Source organism: Eptatretus burgeri, chromosome 10, assembly GCF_056783735.1.
Source record: "Eptatretus burgeri isolate ZD-2024b chromosome 10, Ebu_testis_v1, whole genome shotgun sequence".
Taxonomy (NCBI): Eukaryota; Metazoa; Chordata; class Myxini; order Myxiniformes; family Myxinidae; genus Eptatretus; species Eptatretus burgeri.
Window position 1 is genome coordinate 28,910,161 of NC_140970.1, and position 20,312 is coordinate 28,930,472.

A 20,312-nucleotide genomic window follows, 5' to 3' on the forward strand; every position below is an offset into this window, starting at 1 on the left:
TGGGAGTTGGGGAGGGGGGACTCGCTGCTCACGGGTATTAAAATAAACGGGAGTTTTATTGCTCTTTTGTAAAGACAAAACAGTGGGGCTGGTTAATAATGATACAAGTGGTTACACGCAGATGTGATATCGATGAACAATCTGGTACATCTGGTGAACCCAGCCGTATATTATGGTTCACGGTTCATTTTCTGTTTTTCTTTGGTGCCTCTCTCTACGTCTCTTGAGCCTTTCCATGATTCCTCTGCATTTATTTTCACCATTGAGCATTTCTTCTCGACACATCGATAGCTGTGTTTGGAATGCCCTTTTGTTTCCATTAATTAATTTACTTTCACCTTCAATTTGGGTTTTATGAAGTCGGTGCGTTAAAGGTGTTTTCCCACGGCAGGAAATGCACTTTTCTTGATTCTATTTCTGTCCATTCCCGAGATTATGAGAAACTTTAAACATTAACGCATCGTGTTCCCTTTGAAATAAACAGTTTATTGTTGCTGAGGGATTGTGGAACAGAGTAACAGGTGCTCTCTCTAGAAGCAAATGAATCACTGAAACCTTCCACTGAGATGGATGACACACTGCAAACAGGTTGATAACAAGAATGCAGACAGTGGAGTCTCGTTAGAAGGAACTCTCTTTCACACAAATTTCCTCAAAATATAATAGCAAAGAAAAACGAATCAATAAATAGTCTCTTCTACTTTTGCAATTTCAGTGGAACGTGTTTAATGAAGACACACCCCCAGCATTTGTCATTGTGTTGTAAATTAGTTCTCGCACGACACTTCCCCCCCACCCCCAACCTCACCCCCCTTCTAAAATGAAACGTGCACACCGCTAAATTAGCAAGACAGTGATGTGAAGACATCCTAAACTTCTCCTTCTCCCCCCTCTGGATTTGGGAATCTAAACATGACGTAATGCTGGGACATCACCCACACATACGGTTAATTCTGCGGTTCCTGTTTGGCCATAATAGCACTTACCAAACTTGCCATTAGAGACGGTTTACTTTATTTCTCTGAAATATGTCACAAGTAATTTAAAAATACTTCTATGTTTCCCTTAATTTTATATTGGAAGTATAAACTGGGACTGTCCCACAAAAGTGATATTTGTTGCAACAAGGTTTGTTAGAAGTATTCCTTAAGAAGGAACAAAACTGTACTTCACTGGACGGTTTGACTTGACCCGACCCAAGGACGGTTTTACCCGAGGACAGTTCCTCTTAATAAGATTTGAGTAATCTCTGTTTATAAAGATGCCTTTTTCAATACTCTGGCTGAGCTGATAATGCTTATGTGACTCATTGTCAGATACTCCCTAACCTTTTCACCCCATTCAATTTACAAAAAAGAAATTATTTCGTATCAGTGGGGGAAGGCCTCAGTTGAAAATCCCTGAGATAGAAGTTTGATTTGACCATCATGTTACCTACCTTCTTTCCCTACCTCAAGAAATGGCAAGATATAGTGAAAGAAGTCCGATGTCTGCACAAGCTGAAGCACCCCAACACCATCTCTTACCGTGCCTGTTACCTCAAAGAGCATACCACCTGGGTAACATGCTTTACCTCCAACCTTCTGATTTTTGGTGAAGTATCGTGCTGTCACTGCTTCTTGTTTTTCCAGTTTCACTTACATTGCACTGATTTTTGTTTTTTCTGGTGACATCACTGTCCTGCTTACACACCGACCGCTGCCCGACAAGTTGGTGATGGAGTACTGCCTTGGTTCTGCATCAGATCTGTTGGAAGGTAATTTCCAATAATTTAAACAAATTTAGCGGTGTGTCGTTTTTATTTTTGTTTCCTGTAACCTATTAGAGTGTAAAATGAAATTGATTATCTCTTTCCTTTTGCTGCACTGTATGCTTTGTTATTGTTTCCCCACATTTTCTCATCAGTCCATAAGAAGCCTCTGCAAGAGGTAGAGATAGCGGCGATTACCCACGGGGCCTTGCTTGGACTCGCTTATCTGCACCAGCATAACATGATCCACAGGTACATTGGACTCTTACTCAAGGTTCCTGCCGAGCTTTCCAAGTTCCTCATTCTACTGGAAAAGCAAGTGATTGCTTCCAGCAGTTAATTGGCTCTCTCACGAAATACATGAAGGGTTAATTGGTTCAATTGGGTAGGTAGGGAGCAGCTTGTAAACTTGTATCAGACATATATATATATATATATATATATATATATATATATATATATATATATATATATATATATATATATATGTACTAGTGCGTGCCCGTAGGTGAGTGCCAGTATGTGCAGCCCTCTCTCTTGCCCCCTCTCTCTCGCCGCCCCTCTCTCTCCCCCCTCTCTTGCCCCCCTCTATCCCCCCTAGTCTCGTCCTTCCTCTCTCCCCCCTCCTCTCTCGCCCCCACTCTCATCCCCCTCTCCCGCCCCCTATCTCGCCCCCTCTCTCTCCCCCACTCTCACCCCTCTCTCTCGCCCCCTATCTCGCCCCTCTCTCGCCCCCTCTCTTGCCCCCCTCTATCACCCCTAGTCTCGCCCTTCCTCTCTCCCCCCTCCTCTCTCGCCCCCACTCTCATCCCCTCCTCTCCTGTCCCCCTCTCTCGCAGATATTGGTCGACAGATAAATGGCTGTAACTTGGGAACTGCTCGCCCGATTAATATCAAACCTCGAAAAGGCACATCCGCGGGTCCCCAGCAATATTCCTGGCAAGTTTCAATCAGATCAGACCGTCAATCATGCAAAAAAAAAAATAATAATAATACATCAATAAATAAACAATAATTGTGACGTCATTCGTGATGTCATAGCACCGTGTCTTGTCATTGGTCGACAGATAAATGGCCGTAACTTGGGAACCGCTTGTCCGATTAATATCAAACCTTGAAAAGGCACATCAGCGGGTCCCTGGCAATATATTCCTGGCAAGTTTCAATCCGATCATTATATATATATAATCCAAGATATATATATATTAGTACGTGCCTGTACGTGCAAAAAAAAACAAAAAAAAAACACTTTCAAACCTCGTGCCAGAAACAACAACCACACAGGCCGTTCATTCACTCTCACGTGCCCATACGCGCGTGGCCGTACTGCGTGATCGTACGTGCAAACCAAAAAAAAAACAACTTTCAAACAACCACATTCAGGCCGTTTCTTCGCTCTCGTAAACGACGACTGGATTGGGCCATTGTGTTTATCTATAAATGCGCATAAGAAATCGAGAAATTATTAGAATACAGGAAGTAATCACCATCCGGAAGTCCGTACGTTGTAACACGTAATGGGGAACACGGCTGAGGATCTCTTCCCCAACGGCCACGCCCACGCAGCAACGTGTCCTGTCATTGGTTGGTAAATAAATGGCCATAACTTGGGAAGCACTTGTCCGATTAATATCAAACCTTGAAAAGGCACATACTCAGGTCCCCAGCAATATACCTGTCAAGTTTAAATTAGATCAGACCAGCGGTTTTCGAGAAACAGCGGTCACAGACACACACACACACACACACACACACACACACAGATTTCTGGAAATATATATATATATATATATATATATATATATATATATATATATATATATATATATATATATATATATATATATATATATATATTATGGGATTGCAAGATTAACTGTCATGATAAAGAGGCTTCTAATACTGTACTGTCGATGAAAAATTATGAAAGCTCGTGTTTATATCTAGGATTCGATTATTTACATCGCTTAACTCTAAAGGCCCAGTCACACCTTGACGTTTTAGCCTACGTATGCCGATTTTTGAAATTTTTTTCTAAAACGCTGGCACACGTTGAATACGTTATGGGTAAGTTTTGATAACATTGAGAGCACGCTGAAAAACACTGCCATACGTCGTTGTACGCTGGCTTTAAACGTTGTACTTTTCGGTTGTCCTCAAATTTTTGCATGCTTGAAATTTCATGGCGTATGACTCGCACGTTCCGCTACGCTGGCCACAAGTTGTATGCACGGTCTGCGATCGTTGACAGACGTCAACACATGCTACTTGTAAGTTAATCATAAGTTGAGACACGCCGAGGTAATGTTTAGCGTACCCGAAACTTATTTCTAACCTATGATTAACGTGTTGTTGGCACGTTACGCGATCGTTGCCACACATCGACAGACGTTACTTTTAAGTTACTCATAGGCTGAAAGACGTCGGTATAATGGATCGTCCTTGCGTCAGCGTCCACGGCCACGGCCAGGACACTTATTTGCAGCATTCTTCAAACTTTTCTTCGGCATGACGAGGATGTTCACACTTCGATGTCTAGCTTGGCTATGATTCCAATTGTCCATCGGCAGCGTCTATTTAAAATAGTCGAGTTTGAGCGTTTTAACACGTTCAGAAGAAACGCTTCAAATTTACAAACCCCAGCGTCAAAAAACAAAGGCGAGTGACAGCAATTTAAATCGTTCATTGTAAACAATGAAAATAGTTGAGTGGTACCGTTTAAAAGTCGTTGAGTGTAAAAAAAATCCAATTGTTGAGCGCAAGCGTCTACTTTCAATAGTGGAGTTTGAGCGATTTAGCACGTTCAATAGAAACGATTAAAATTTCCGAGCGCCAGCGTCAAAAAACAAAGGCGAGTGACAGCAATTTAAATCGTTCATTGTAAACAATGAAAATAGCTGAGTAGTACCGTTTAAAATTCGTTGAGTGTAAAAAAAAAAAAATCCAATTGTTGAGCGCAAGCGTCTACTTTCAATAGTGGAGATGCAGCCATTTAAATCGTTGAGTGGCAGCCTATGAATAGCAAACCCCACGTCACCGGCAAAGATAAACTGCCGCACGATATGGATAAGTTAGGCTATCGTTGGGCATAGTTTGTGAACGCCGGCTACACGATAATTATTCATTGGTATACCGTATCTATAAGTTATCGAAGCGCTTTATGCACATTATTAGTTCATTGTGCATTTGTCCAACCCGTTATGAATCGACCTAAATCGTAAAAACAAGCCATAGCTCATTGTTGAAAAAGCCCCATAAAAAATTAGCCGCGAAGAACTTCGAACAATGGTGCAAAGATGTCTCCTACCCGTGGACACGTGGACGCAAGGAGGATCCATCATAACCCACACCCTCCCCCTCACACTCACCTACTACTGCCAACATGAACAAACTACTACTAATACTAATACTGATACTGATACTGATACTGTTACTGCTGACATGGACATCGACTCAAAAAGGACTCGAAAACACTGTTGGGTTCCCCTTTTATGAACACAATTTTTATATACCAATTCCCAAAATCGCTGGGAACACGTCTTTATATAGCAGTTGTAAGTTAGAAACACGTTCATTGATTTTTTTTTGTCGACCGGAAGACGTCATTGGAATACGTCTACATACGTCAATGTGTGTTGGGATTACGTAAAGAATTGGTTCAAAGCACGTCAAACATAAGTTAGAAATAAGTTTCGCGTAAAAAAGACATTACCGCGACGTGTTTCGACTTATGAGTAGCTTATAAGTAGCGTTTGTGGACGTGTGTAAGCGTCCACATATCGTGTGTAAAACTTATCCCCATCGCATGCGGAACGTGTGTCATACGCCAAGTATGTCGTAAAAATTTGAACATGTTTAAAATTTCTTGACGTACTCTACTTACTACGACGTATGATAGCGTACTTTAGCGTTCTACTCACGTATACCAAACTTACTCATCCCGTATTTGACGTGCCCCAACGTTTTAGACACATTTTTCTTAGGTCGGCATACGCTGGCAAGATCGCCAAGGTGTGACCGCGATGTTGACACTTCCATTTCTACGGCAGTTATGATTCGAATCGTTGTGCGTCAGCCTTTTAATAGGCTACGTCACGACATCGTTGGCGATGCGTGCAACGCGCTATGCCTAAGTTAGACTATCGTTGGGCATCGGTTGTGTAGGCCGACAACAGGTTCAGCATTCGTTGGTATAAGTTATCTATAACACAACGAAACGTTCTGTGTCCGTTACCAATGCGTTATACATAAGACCAAGTCGCTATGAATACGTCCGAATCTTTAAAAAAAAAACATCAAAAGTTCAACGTAAGCCAGCGTTTTACATACATTTTAATACGTTGCCATTGCTGGCTAAAACGTCAAGGTGTGACCGGGCCTTAAGAATAAAGATAAAACACTTTACACTTACTTCATCAGTCATGCTGTCTCTGGTGGGTTTGTTTTAAAATGCCTTTTCCATGACACGTGCTGTATTTCCATTGTTTCAATCAGATGAGTCCATCAAAGGATTCTTAAAGATACTTGCTTGACAGAGTATGTCTATATCGAGCTTGGTAGTTGGTACAGTCTAAATCCAGCTTGGTAGTTGGTGCAATCTATATCGAGCTTGGTGGTACAGTCAATATCAGTTTTGTTTGGTACAGTCAATATCGAGCTTGGTAGTTCGTCCAGTCTATATCAAGGTTGGTATTGGTCCAGTCTATGTCGAGCTTGGTAGTTGGTCCAGTCTATATCAAGGTTGGTATTGGTCCAGTCTATATCGAGCTTGGTAGTTGGTCCAGTCTATATCGAGCATGGTAATTGGTACAGTTTATATTGATGTTGGAAGTCGGTGCAGTCTGTATTTAATTTTTATTTTTTTTCCTCACAAAATTGCTTTTCCACTCCAGTTGAATGAACACATGCATCGTCTTCTTTTACAGTGTTTCCTGGAGGTTAAAGAGAAGTCGGTGATTCAAAAAAAAACAAAAAAACAAACATCTTAATAACAGGAAGACCGATTCTCTCCTTGTAGAAAAAAAAAACAAAACTGTGCCCTAAAGCAAGGCACTTCCTCATTCCTCTGTGTTTGTCTCAAGTCGAGATAACAATCTGTCCATCATGGTTTTGCATGACTGTGTTCAGTGACATTTGTCTCACAAGGTTACTCATCGTGAAGCATGCACTGTTCTGATGTTTCATGTTGTTCCAGGCAAAGAACATTTTTATGCAGTGATAATTTTGTTCGAATCGAACCAGTAAAGAGAGGCTTCAATTTTTCATTGTGTTTGTCACAAATTATGTATGTGTCTGTTTGGCGGTGTACGGCTACAGCAGGCGATGCTCGTGTGCCTCGCCTTAGGAGTTCAAAGTTAAACTTCTGGTTATAATAAATGACCATGTAGTGTGTGCCGGCTGAGTTATATTTTCTAAAAGTTGTTTTTTTTGTAAAAGGGGAACAGGTTATCACGTTAGGGTTAGCCTTTGACCTGTATAGACTAATCGCCAAGGTGTGAGGATTTTCTGGTTATTTCCAGATTTATTATCGCTGAGAGAACATGAGCTGCTTGTAGAAGGAGAATTCTTCGTGGAGGTTTTCTAGGAGAGTATAAATGGAAAGGAGATAGTTGGAGGATATGGGGGAGGAGATAGTGAGAGGAGGAGGTGAGGTGTTGGGGGGGGGGGAGGGGCTAGGGAGGGTGGGGTCCCATGTTGCTGTGTCAAGTTTGGTTTTGTGAAATGAACCTACTTTTGTAAAACTCTCACCTGCCCCTGTTGATTGTTTGGGAAAAAAAAAGAAACTTTATATCTTGTGGCTGTTGATCACTTAGCTGATGGTGTTTTTTTCCCGGTGGTTCTACATCTTGCTTGCTTTTCGAGGTCTCTTTGCACCAGACTGCATTCGCTCGTGTGCTCACTGTTGGCTGACCATACTACGTGGGATCCACATTCCTGCCAGCATGATGACAATGCCTCGATTTCACCCTGGTTGTTTAAGCAACCTGTCGGTGTTGGCAAAACCTACTGGCATCTCACACTCAGTTGAAATTCCATATTGAATTGAAAGTTGCTGGTCACCGAATATGGGAGGTGGGAATTGAATAATACAAGTAATTTAAGAACTTGGCTTTGTACTTCCAATGAGAAACACAATTGGAAATGGAAAGGCATTACACTTGTGATTAATTTTATCGTTGTTGAGGAGTTGCTCCTGTTTACATTGAATGCCGTGTTGTCCATTTGGTGACTTGTCCGTATACTGATTTCCACCATGAGTGCAATTTCTTTCTCAATTTACCCTGATATTTATGTGTTTTTTTTTTCAGTTATCCCCACTCAGATTGATGTATCTGCTCCATCGGTCTGTGGCAAGAATTTTTAGTCTGCTTTGCTTGTTGGTGTTTTTGGAATGTAGATTTGATGCCATTCTGTCTTTATCTATATTTATTTTTGTGCTGTGTCACAGGGACATCAAGGCCGGTAATGTTCTGTTAACGGAGAGTGGACAGGTGAAACTCGCGGACTTTGGCTCTGCCTCCATCTTGTCTCCGGCAAACTCTTTTGTCGGCACGCCCTATTGGTAGGTTTTTCTCCTGCTATTCTCTTACATAAACGAGTTTATTTTATGGTATTTACGCACAATCCTTTGCAGCAATGCGACATTCATTTCACTCTTCTTTTTTTTGAAACGATAACAATGTTTTGCCTTTTATTTTCGAATTGTGCCAACCAGTGGACTCTTCTTTACCGTTTGCTATTTAGGATGGCCCCTGAGGTCATTTTGGCAATGGACGAAGGACAGTATGATGGCAAGGTGGATGTCTGGTCTTTGGGAATTACCTGCATAGAGTTAGGTACTTGGCACACACAAGACTGCATTGCATTTTGCCTGCTGCTTGTTTCCTTTTCCCCCTTGACTGTGCAGTTAAAATGGTCTTTCTCGATTGTACACTTTTTTTTTTAATTTGTCTGGTTTGTGTTGCAATCTAGGCACTTAGTTGATGATGCTGGGTTTCCAGTTTCAAATCCTTTACATTATGTTTATTTCTCCATTGTCTTGTAATGTCCTTCTGCTGGATGGAAAATGTGTGGAAGATTTTCTTTGAGCTTGAGACGTTGTTAAAGTGGGAATGTTGACATACATTTTCCATTATTACCGTCGCCACCGAAGGTGGACGGAGGCTATGTTTTCACCTGTCTGTCACACGATTTTTGGCCACAGTTTTCAAGCAATCATTCTTAAAATATTTGTGTGTGTAGGTGACCGGGCAACGTCCACTGTCCAGAATTTTTTTAAGTGATTCTTCACCATTGAGAGATAGGGCCAAAAACGATATTACACGATATCTCAAAAAGTTGTGGATGGATTCAGACAAAACTTGGATGAGTTGTGAGTTGGGTCAGTGACAAGAACAAGCCAATTAGATTTTGGAAGTCTGGATCCAGATGTGGTCTATCAGTAGGATACAAAATGTAAACTGTTCAGCCTGGCGGAGGTATGCGTTCTACTTTGTGTTGTTATAGTTTGTGTATGTAGTAAGTTTATTTCCCAAAATTCATCTACAAATAGATATTCAAACCAGATAAACCTCACAAAGGCATAAGGAAGGTAAAGATGCTGCCAGAGTTGTTGAGTCACAGCAGGACTGCTGCATATTCATAACACTTGCACTCGTTTCCTGTGTCTTGTTTTATGTTGTCTGTTGTAGCGGAACGCAAGCCACCGCTGTTCAACATGAATGCGATGAGTGCTCTGTACCACATCGCGCAGAATCAATCACCCATGCTGCAGGCAGATGAATGGTAACGCACAACACAGCATCTCCCTGTTTTTTCTGCTTTCTAATAATTGTTTAATTTGACTTTTCGTCTTGCTGTCATGCATTCAATGTCGTTTTACAGCAGCAACATTCTTTCAGCTTCACTGGACGTTAACAGTTGTTGTAGACCACGAGACTAGGAAGGTTCCTAAAAGAAGGAAATGGGGAGGTTAAGGATAATGTTCAAGTGTACAACTGCTTGTTTGTAAAGTGTTTTTGAATCGGATTTGGTTTGCTTTGTGAAAATGCTTAGTAGTTTACAAAATGTAAAAATAATGGTGAATTAAATATTTGCTCGGTTGCTGTCTTCCACAGGTCGGACAAGTTCCGAAGCTTTGTCGACTCTTGTTTGCAGAAGGTCGCTGGAGATAGGCCGACATCGGAAGAGCTCAAGCAGGTAACTCGGATTCCCAACAAAAATGTGATCATGGACCTACGTAATAGAGGTGATTGTTGTGTATGCTGAAGTGGAATGGTAAGCATACGCTTCCAAGGGTAGAGGTGTATTGTAAATCAGAAGTACCTCTGCTGGTGATGTTTGATGCTCCATATGTGACTTCCTCGTTGTGAAATGTTTTTCACCCCTTTACACTTTATAAGCACTCTCCTGTTTGTTGTCGTGTACTTTTCAGCACGAGTTTGTTGGAAGGCAGTTCCCCATTTCTGTTGTCCAAGATTTGATTCAGCGTACAAAGGCAGCCGTCAGGGAGTTGGATAACCTTCAATACCGCAAGATGAAGAAGATTCTTTTCCAAGATGCCAGTAACGGACCTGCAGGAGATAATGCAGATGATGACGATGACACTGTGAGGACAAATACTTTGTGTGGTCTCATGTATTTCTGCAAGAAACTAAAGCATTCGGTTTATTCATTCACATTCCTTTGTTCTTTCTCTTTTTTTTATTTGTTTATTTTGCCCTCGCAACATTAACAAGATTAGGCCATTGTGTGCTGATACTTTTCAGCTGTTTTGGCCGCTGAATTAACGGTATAATATGTGCCTCAGTAATGATGCAACTAGCAAACTTAACCAAATGTGCACTTGACAGATCAACTGATTCATTGGTCTGTGGACAAGTAAGGCATTGTTATGAGAATTTGTTGAATCACTTGATGATTCCCCTTCCTCCTTGTGTGAGGATACTAAAACTTTTGGATGTGAATGTCAAGTTGTACAATGTAATATGTCAGTACGAGTATTGGCACAAACTTTCTCAATACGTGGTCATTTTGCAAAGGTGGCCAACCCAGTCCAGGTCTCCAGGTATTGTTGGTTTGAACGTGACTTCCATCCTATCTGGCATGCTTTGTGGACACATTCTTTCCATTTGCTGATCTATGGCTGACTGAAGATCACGTGTTTCTCTCTTTAATTCGACATGTCCAAATCTATTCATTTAATTTTGTTAGAGGGATTTTTGAATGGCATTGCCTTTTTATGTTTCACAGCCTATCCAATCCCAGGTTTCCCTGCAGGTGTTGAGTTGATCATGGTTTGGGTACTGACACTGTAGGTTGACCAGACAGGCCACGCAGATTTTCCCCTCCCTAAGGGTCATTAATAGACATGTTTGTATTTTCCCCAAATGGCTGTTATGTCCTACTGGGTATGTTGCTCATGAGCATTTATATGCTGTAACTAAACCTTCACTAGGGGCCAACCCACTAGGAACTGTTAGCTGTTTCTTCCAAGTCCCAGAAGTGACTGAATGAGATTTTATGGGGGGGGGGGCTTTTTTTCCTCACATTTTGGCACTCGCCATCACGTACCTTTGGACAAGCTGTGTTTGATGTGTGGGCCCTGGTCAAGTTGTGCTCTGATAAGTCCGTGCAGCCTCAAGTACGATCTTGCAGATGCAATGACGCTGCATTTCAACCACACTCAATAATTTAAATTTCTAGGCATAAATATATCAGCGGTTCAATGCAGAGATAAGCTGACAAAAACTGAAACTAGTTTACAAACAAAACCAAATGAGCACAATCGAGAGAGCGAGACCATTCCAAAGAAGAATTTGGTTTACGATATGTTGGGCACCATTTGGCTGAAAAGGAGCAGCAACAATGGGAGTAAACTCAGCCCACTATGCCGAAGCATCTTGTGATGTTCAAAAAGACAGGGTTTTATTTTTATTTTTATACCATACATGTTAATTCTTATTTATGTGCATATCTAAAGTTCTGTCACAAACATGCATAACTTCAATATTCAGACTCGGGGATCATCTTAAATAAATTTTGTTGCTCATTTACATGTCCTCTTTTAAATAACGAGTGCAAGCACAGGAAGTTGCCATCATTTCGAATTGATCTAACTCTCCATCAGTAAGTTTCAAGTTGAGATGAGACACAGAAGCTCACCCAGGGGCAAAAAAGAAATTGTGTGTGTGTGTGTGTGTGTGTGTGTGTGTGTGTGTGTGTGTGTGTGTGTGTGTGTGTGTGTGTGTATGTGTGTGTGTTTTGTTGTTCTTGATCTCCATCAGATGTGTAGCATTGGGATTCTCATGCATGTACTTTTTGTGTATGTCTTTACAGCTGTCAAGGAACTCTGGGAAGGGTTTAAACAGCAAATGTCTTACCTTGGGTAGCCTCTCATTGTTGCTTTATGCAGCTTTCTTCAGCGAGAAGAGCATGGGAGGAGTTTATTTTATTTATATATTCCTAGCCATCTGTGTTTAATTCATTAGGTGAGAGCCAATTGGTTATTCCAAATTATTCCCAACAGGTGAGATGTGAGTGGACCTTTGTTTTTCATATATATATATATATATATATATATATATATATATATATATATATATATATATATATATATATATATATATATATATATATATATATATTGATGTTCCTCTAGTGGACCTACTTGAGGTGTTTTCTCCTATCTTTTTGGTAACTGCATCAGTTATAACGCCAAAATTGGAGCATTTTCAGATGTTCATTTTTTTGTAGGATTCTTGCTGCAAAGGCTCTTTTCAGATTATCACTGAATCTGTACTGCCTACGATTTGTAGCTTGTTTGTTGTCATAATTGCTGGTATCTGTTTCAAGTATTCCATATGCAGTTTTAACTGTTTTGTCTTTGTTTGCCTGTATGCATCCAACAGTCGGACAGTGGTGGTTGTAGAAGTGGAACTGTTGACAGTGTTGGCAGCAGCCAGTCAATCCCGAGCACATCCATCAGTGTGAGCAGTCAAAGCAGCAGCGTGAACAGCTTGCCTGAGGGTACGGACAGCATGCAGGAGATTGCCATGATGGCAGAAGGCGAGGCAAGCTTTCAGTCGAACTCCTCTGTGAAACAGCGCCCGGTAAGGGAGATGTGTGAGGAGGGTTGAACATGTTGAGGGATAATGCGCAATTAAAAGGGACGAGATGGAATAACGAAAAACATCTGGCCAGATGATGGAAATGTATGAGGAAATATGGCGAAGTGATACCATACCGTGTATGCAGAGGCGGCATTAGTCATTTAGGGACCCCATGCAAAATGCAATCGTGGCCCCAGCACTTGCAGGGGTGTGTTCCATTGGCAATCAGCTTTTGGAGTGCTCGCCAAGTGACGTAAGCTCTCAAGCAAGCACTCCAACGAAACCGTTAATAAGGAACGGCTGGCTTGGCAAGTGCTAGTGAGCTTGGAAACTGAAAATACCCCAGATGTGCTCGACCAAGGACCCTTTTCTGGTTTTGCTGCTCGTTTCACGAAAAAAGTTAATTTCGAGTGATTATATTATCAACCTTTTTTTGCCTTTTGTTCAATTTTTTAACGTATTAGCACCTCTGGGGTAGTTTTGTTTCATCCTTGGGACAGGTGCTTTGACACTTCTGATTTAAAAATAACGTTCACTGTGTGCCTGGGTTAGTCCATTTACTAATGAGCGGTTACTTTGTGATTGTACAATAAATTGTGGTGTGGACTTGCTAAACAATATCGATATGTATGAACATTCGGAATTGCACCTATTTTATTGTGAATACTGTTGCAGTTGTATACATTAGACATAGTTATTATTCCACTTGCTTTCTCAACTAACCCACCCCCTAATTTTGTAATAGTCCTGTTGAGTTAAACATCAGGGGAAAACGTTTTAATCGATTCATTGCATGACAATGCTTTCTTTCCTTGAGATGAAACATTCCCTTTGCGTTGTGTTTATCACCGCTCATAAGTTGATATGGTTTGTCAGCAAAGTGAAACCCCACCCTTGGGGGCCATCTCGAAAGATTGTCAACCAGGATCGATCATGCGGGGGCCCCTCATTGTCTTGGGGCCCGATGCAATTGCATAGGTTGCATGGCCCTAACGTATTTTTGCCCGAACTCTGCATGTACGCAGGAGTCGCTTGTGGATGACGGGGTCGAAGACCGCCAATCGAGCTCTCCTTCCACAACGAGGCGACGATCACAGTTTCGCAATCGCGAGCATTTTGCTACCATTCGCACTGCTTCCCTGGTTTGTACTGTACTTCCTACAGTGCACTGCCAAGTCGATTAACCTTTTGTGATTTACAATTCACGTATTGTTTTCAGCATTAAGTATCCAGTCAATAGAGCTGCATCATCAAAGCCATACAGGTGATTAAGCCAATGATGACCTTTCAGGTGACACGCCAAATGCACGAACACAGGCAAGACTCAGAACTTCGGGACCAAATGTCTGGATACAAACGGATGAGACGTCAGCACCAGAAGCAGCTTATGGCACTGGAATCTCGTCTCCGTGGAGAAATGGAAGAACATCGGACAAGGTTAGACAAGGAGCTGGAGGGGCAAACGGCTGCCTTTGCTTCAGAGATGGAGAAGCTGGCCAAGCGCAAGCAGACACAATTTGACAGAGAGGTGTGGATGTTTTCTCTCGTTTTCTTTTGTGCTTAAACACTCTTTCTGAACACCCTCTTTGTTCTTTTGTCATATGTTTAACATGTGTTAGGTTTTTCCACAAGTTTTTCCAGCCTTGCCGCTTCATGCATTTCAAGATGTGACCTGACATTACAAAATGAATTTGAAGTTGCACAAAGTGTTTCTTCTTTTAAGTTTGTGCAAAAAATATGGCTTGTGGTCAAAAATGGGCATTTCCAGGCTTTGCAGTTTTGGACAGTTAAACCCCTCTACTTTTGATCTGTGTCTGTTTTATTGCCAAGCATCTTCATTTACATGACCCTTGAGCATAACATGCTAGGGGTGGAGAGGGGGAGGGTGGTGGAGTGTAAATTTCGAAAGATTATCCCAATAAGTAAGCAAGGAACTGATCAAGTTTCACTACAATCTACATTTTTGACATCCATGTCCTCCATGTTGCTGGATAGCTTGTATCGTCAAGAAACCTATAAAGGCAGTTTTTATAGAAACCTATAAAGGCAGATAAGGCAGCCGGAGCTGTCCGTTATCGTTTTTTTGTTGCCACAATAACTTGTGAACCAGTGAAGAGATTTCAAACAAACTTGGCATTTTGATATACAGGGTAGCCTGAAAGTCACTTTACCCCTTCCCAGTGAAGCATTGTTCTTGAACTCTTTTAATATACAGGTTTTATTGTACAGTACTTAAGGCCCGGTCACACCTTGACGTTTTAGCCAGCGATGGCAACGTGTTAAAATGTATGTAAAACGCTGGCTTACGTTGAACTTTTGATGTTTTTTTTTTAAAGATTCGGACGTATTCATAGCGACTTGGTCTTATGTATAACGCATTGGTAACTACACAGAACGTTTCGTTGTGTTATAGATAACTTATACCAACGAATGCTGAACCTGTTGTCGGCCTACACAACCGATGCCCAACGATAGTCTAACTCAGGCATAGCGTGTTGCACGCATCGCCGACGATGTCGTGACGTAGCCTATTAAAAGGCTGACGCACAACGATTCAAATCATAACTGCCGTAGAAATGGAAGGGTCAAAATCGCGGTCACACCTTGGCGATCTTGCCAGCGTATGCCGACGTAACAAAAAGTGTGTCTAAAACGTTGGGGCACGTCGAATACGGTATGGGTAAGTTTGGTATGTGCGAGTAGAACGCTAAATACGCTATCATAAGTCGTAGTAAGTAGAGTACGTCAAGAAATTTTGAACATGTTCAAAATTTTACGACGTACTCGGCGTATGACACACGTTCACATGCGATGGGGATAAGTTTTACACACGATATGTGGACGCTTACACACGTCCACAAAGGCTACTTATAAGCTACTCATAAGTCGAAACACATCGCGGTAATGTCTTTTTTACGCGAAACTTATTTCTAACTTATGTTTGACGTGCTTTGAACCAATTCTTTACGTAGTCCCAACACACATCGACGTATGTAGACGTATTCCAATGACGTCTTCCGGTCGACAAAAAAAATAAATGAACGTGTTTCTAGGTTACAACTGCCATATAAAGACGTGTTCCCAGCGGTTTTGGGAATTGGTATATAAAAATGGTGTTCATAAAAGGGGAACCCAACAGTGTTTTCGAGTCCTTTTTGAGTCGATGTCCATGTCAGCAGTAACAGTATCAGTATCAGTATTAGTATTAGTATTAGTATTAGTAGTAGTTTGTTCATGTTGGCAGTAGTAGGTGGGTGTGAGGGGGAGGGTGTGGGTTATGATGGATCGTCCTTGCATCCGCGTGTCCACGGGAAGGTTCATAGGCTGCCACTCAACGATTTAAATGGCTGCATCTCCACTATTGAAAGTAGACGCTTGCGCTCAACAATTGGATTTTTTTACACTCAACGACTTTTAAACGGTACCACTCAGCTAGTTTCATTGTTTTCAATGAACGATTTAAATTGCTGTCACTCGCCTTTGTTTTTTTTTTTTTGTTTTTTTTTTTTGACGCTGGGGTTTGGAAATTAGAAACGTTTCTTCTGAACGTGTTAAAACGCTCAAACTCGACTATTTTAAATAGACGCTGCCGATGGACAATTGGAATCATAGCCAAGCTAGACATCGAAGTGTGAACATCCTCGTCATGCCGTAAAAAAGTTTGAAGAATGCTGCAAATAAGTGTCCTGGCCGTGGCCGTGGACGCTGACGCAAGGACGATCCATTATACCGACGTCTTTCAGCCTATGAGTAACTTAAAAGTAACGTCTGTCTACGTGTGGCAACGATCGCGTAACGTGCCAACAACACGTTAATCATAGGTAGGAAATAAGTTTCGGGTACTCTAAACATTACCTCGGCGTGTCTCAACTTATGATTAACTTACAAGTAGCATGTGTTGACGTCTGTCAACGATCGCAGACCGTGCCTACAACTTGTGGCCAGCGTAGCGGAACGTGTGAGTCATACGCCGGCATACGTCGTGAAATTTCAAGCATGAAAAAATTTGAGGAAAACCGAAAAGTACAACGTTTAAAGCCAGCGTACGACATATGGCAACGTACTACGACGTATGCCAGCGTGCTCTCAATGTTATCAAAACTTACCCATAACGTATTCAACGTGTGCCAGCGTTTTAGAAAAAAAATTCAAAAATCGGCATACGTTGGCTAAAACGTCAAGGTGTGACCGGGCCTTTACAATAATTTATTTGTCATTGTATCTGTATGTGCTCCATCATTCTTCTGAATCAGTCTTTCCGCACACCATAGCGGGTGAGGGGGCGAGGGCAGAGGGGAAGGGATGGAAGGAAGTGTGAGAAATTTCTCTGGAGGAAAGTAACTTTCGGGCTACTATATATATATATATATATATATATATATATATATATATATATATATATATATATATATATATATATATATATATATATATATATATACATTTATTGTTACGAATTTCGGTCCGCCCGGCGTGTGATCGGCCACGTAACTCAAATCGTGACCGCGTCGCCCACCGGAACGGACAATTCAGTCGTTACCCGCCTTGGAACTACCGCCAGGAGCTAGTCACGGGTGGGTCTTTCGATCCCACCACAATCGTGCCAATCGGCCAGCCGCACAGGATAGGGTTGTTCGCCAAACTCGACCTACCTAAGTACCTGCGCAAGTAGTTAACTGGGCGATCGTACCTCGCCGCTGGCCGGCCTAGGACAGGAACCGCTTAAGCGGTCCGTTCCGTGCTTCAGTGATAACTGAGCGGTGTTATTGCCGGCCCCGACGGATGTGATTATTTACCGGGTGCTTACACCCTCCTACCAATTCCTTCCGTGATGCAAGATGGAACTTTCAAACAAGGGAAAGGACGCAACGAAACAGGGAACAGTTCAACAAGCACATTTATTTCACACTCAGACAAGCACGTATTTTACAGCTCTACAGAAAATCATGCACGTATAACAGTGAAAGCAAGCAAAGGCGGAATTACAACCGAATTAAGTGTCTTTATTCCACACGCACACTTAGACAATTCTACTTATAAGACGGCGCCACCACATGCATTTACACAAAAGCAAAGGAAAAAGCCACCCTCAAAGGCAAGGGTGGCAGACAGGTTCGTGGACCAAATGTGCGTGGAACCTGGATGAGCGGCCAGGTCCACGAGACCGAAGGGTCTTACCCGCGACCTCGTGGCGCGATGGCGGGCAAGCTGCGATGTCAGCGTAGCTGTGCCTGGCTTCGTGCCCCTGGCGTGGCCGGTGAGCTCTCTCCATCGATCGGCCCCCGTCTGCCTTTCCCGTCTGCTTCGAGCTCCGTCTCCCGACTCTGCCCCACCGACACTGCCGCCGTCTGCCTCTTCAAGCTCCGTCCTGTTCTCCGACCCCTCCAGACTGCCACTCTCCAGACCCGACTTGACTGCCACTCTCCAGACCCGACTTGACTGCCACTCTCCAGACCCGACTTGACTGCCACTCTCCAGACCCGACTTGACTGCCACTCTCCAGACCTGACTTGACTGCTGACACTCCCCAGACCCGACTTGACTGCCTCGAGCTGCGCCGTGCTCGCGCTTATATAGGCCGGGGGAGGAGCGCATATGCAAATTTGTAGATCACAGCGGGTTCGGAGGTGGGGCTACACCACCTGATGCTCAGCCATTGGATGGATGAAAAGTGGGCGTGAATCATTCCTGATCCGTTTTCTCCTTTGAAAGGATCCCATTCACAACCCATGGCACGACGTTCGGTAGAAAGGTGAAGGTGGTGGGAGTTTGCTGTGGTGGTTTGGGAAGGGTGTTGGTGGTGGCGATTTCGTTGTTGGCGGGCGTCGTTTGAGAATGGCGGTGAAGCGATGTTTGCGGGGTGGAGTTGTGGAGGTAAAGAGGTGAAGGTGGTGGTGTTTGAGTTGTTGTTTGGGAATGATGTTGGTGGTGGCGATTTGGTTGTTGGGGGATGATTGGTCCAAAATAATGTTAGAGAAAAGAAAAAAGGCTATCTCAAAGGATCGCAGCCCGGTGAACACGGAAATTCCCTCTAAACAACGGTGGGGAAATCTAACTACACATATACTTATCGTCATAACTGATCTAAGGTCCTTTATAGTGGTCTGCGAATTTCCACAGCCGTAACAATATATATATATATATATATATATATATATATATATATATATATATATATATATATATATATATATATATATATATATATATATATATATATTGGGATTCGCTAGATATCCGTTATTGTCGGGTTTTCCGTGTGTGTGTGTGTGTGTGTGTGTGTGTGTGTGTGTGTGTGTGTGCGCAACGCGAGGCTCCACAGCACAAACCAGCAAACCGATTTCGATGAAACTTGGCGAGCAGGTGCCATATGGACTGGGAGTGTGCGCGTTTGAGTTTCGTTGCTAAGCAACCACCCGTTGCTATGCAGCGGCCGAAAAACCGCGTTTTAAGAACCCAAACGGTAACTGACGTAGCGCGGCTTCTATGATAGGTAGAGCGACCGGACCAACTCCTGCCTATTCCTTGCATCCCCATCTTGTTATCGCGACAGCATAACGTTCCTCTATCTCTCAGAGTTTCCGAATGGCAGCCCTCCCAATGCAGAAAGGTTGTGAACTAGGGAATATGTAAAGCGACCTTGACCTCGGAAACCGTCGATGGCGGAACGTTCAAATTCGGTGTATGGATAGAGTTGAATAACTACTACAAAAATTGAACCGCCGCATTTTTCCAGATTCGATCACCAAGGGTGTCGGGGCTGAAATACGCGAAATTCGAAAAAATACTTTTTCTCGACCTAAGCCTGGTGTTGGCTTAGTGGTTAGTGTGGTGGCTTGGGATCCCAGGGTCCTGAGTTCAAGCCCCGTAGGCTGCTGAATTAACACCAGGGGGTTGACTCAGCCTGTCATCCTTCCGAGGTCGGCGAAATGAGTACCAGTATACTGGTCCCGGTGTATGCCCCGGTTAGAATAGGTGTACCATATCCCTGTGTGTCGTAAGAGGCAACCATGGTTGGCGTCAGGAAGGGCATCCGGCCATAAAACATTGCCTCAAGAAAAAGCCAACCCCTGCACAGCAGGGAAAAATGGCTGTAAAAAAAAAACAAAAAACTTTTTCTCGACCTACGTTCACCATTTTCAAGCCTTGTTCTACAGTTTTGAATGTGGAGAAACGAGACTTTGGAATTAAACACTTCAAGATATTGAGAAAATTTTACTTGAGCCGATTTTTGATTTAGGTTTTATTTTTCAAATGGTTGTCCTTCAAAAATAGGGTGTCTATTTACCGTCATTTTTTACTTAATTCGTCCCTAGCGCTGCAGTGGTCGGATTCGATTGCGATTTTATTGCACCATATGATCGAGATATTCAAGAACTACAAAAAGTTTTCTTTCGTGATTGACCTCCGACTTCCGGTTTTCAAGCCATAGCCGGAAGTTGGCAAACGTA

At 42.5% G+C, this 20,312-nt stretch overlaps 1 protein-coding gene across 2 annotated transcripts in view; it reads left to right on the top strand.

Annotated features, from left to right (window-relative positions):
• Nucleotides 1-20,312, top strand: part of LOC147018186 (serine/threonine-protein kinase TAO1-like) — a 93,987-nt gene that overhangs the window by 22,784 nt on the left and 50,891 nt on the right. The window contains exons 4-14 of one of the 2 annotated variants that reach the window (XM_085897624.1): nt 1,458-1,559; nt 1,711-1,756; nt 1,906-2,002; nt 8,199-8,312; nt 8,495-8,586; nt 9,442-9,535; nt 9,868-9,949; nt 10,185-10,358; nt 12,661-12,861; nt 13,887-14,003; nt 14,153-14,389. In XM_085897624.1, coding sequence (XP_085753750.1) covers nt 1,458-1,559; nt 1,711-1,756; nt 1,906-2,002; nt 8,199-8,312; nt 8,495-8,586; nt 9,442-9,535; nt 9,868-9,949; nt 10,185-10,358; nt 12,661-12,861; nt 13,887-14,003; nt 14,153-14,389 — 1,356 coding nt within the window. Of the gene's footprint in view, nt 1-1,457; nt 1,560-1,704; nt 1,757-1,905; nt 2,003-8,058; nt 8,094-8,198; nt 8,313-8,494; nt 8,587-9,441; nt 9,536-9,867; nt 9,950-10,184; nt 10,359-12,660; nt 12,862-13,886; nt 14,004-14,152; nt 14,390-20,312 lie in introns of those variants that run through there. The other variant, XM_085897625.1, reaches the window with a different exon arrangement.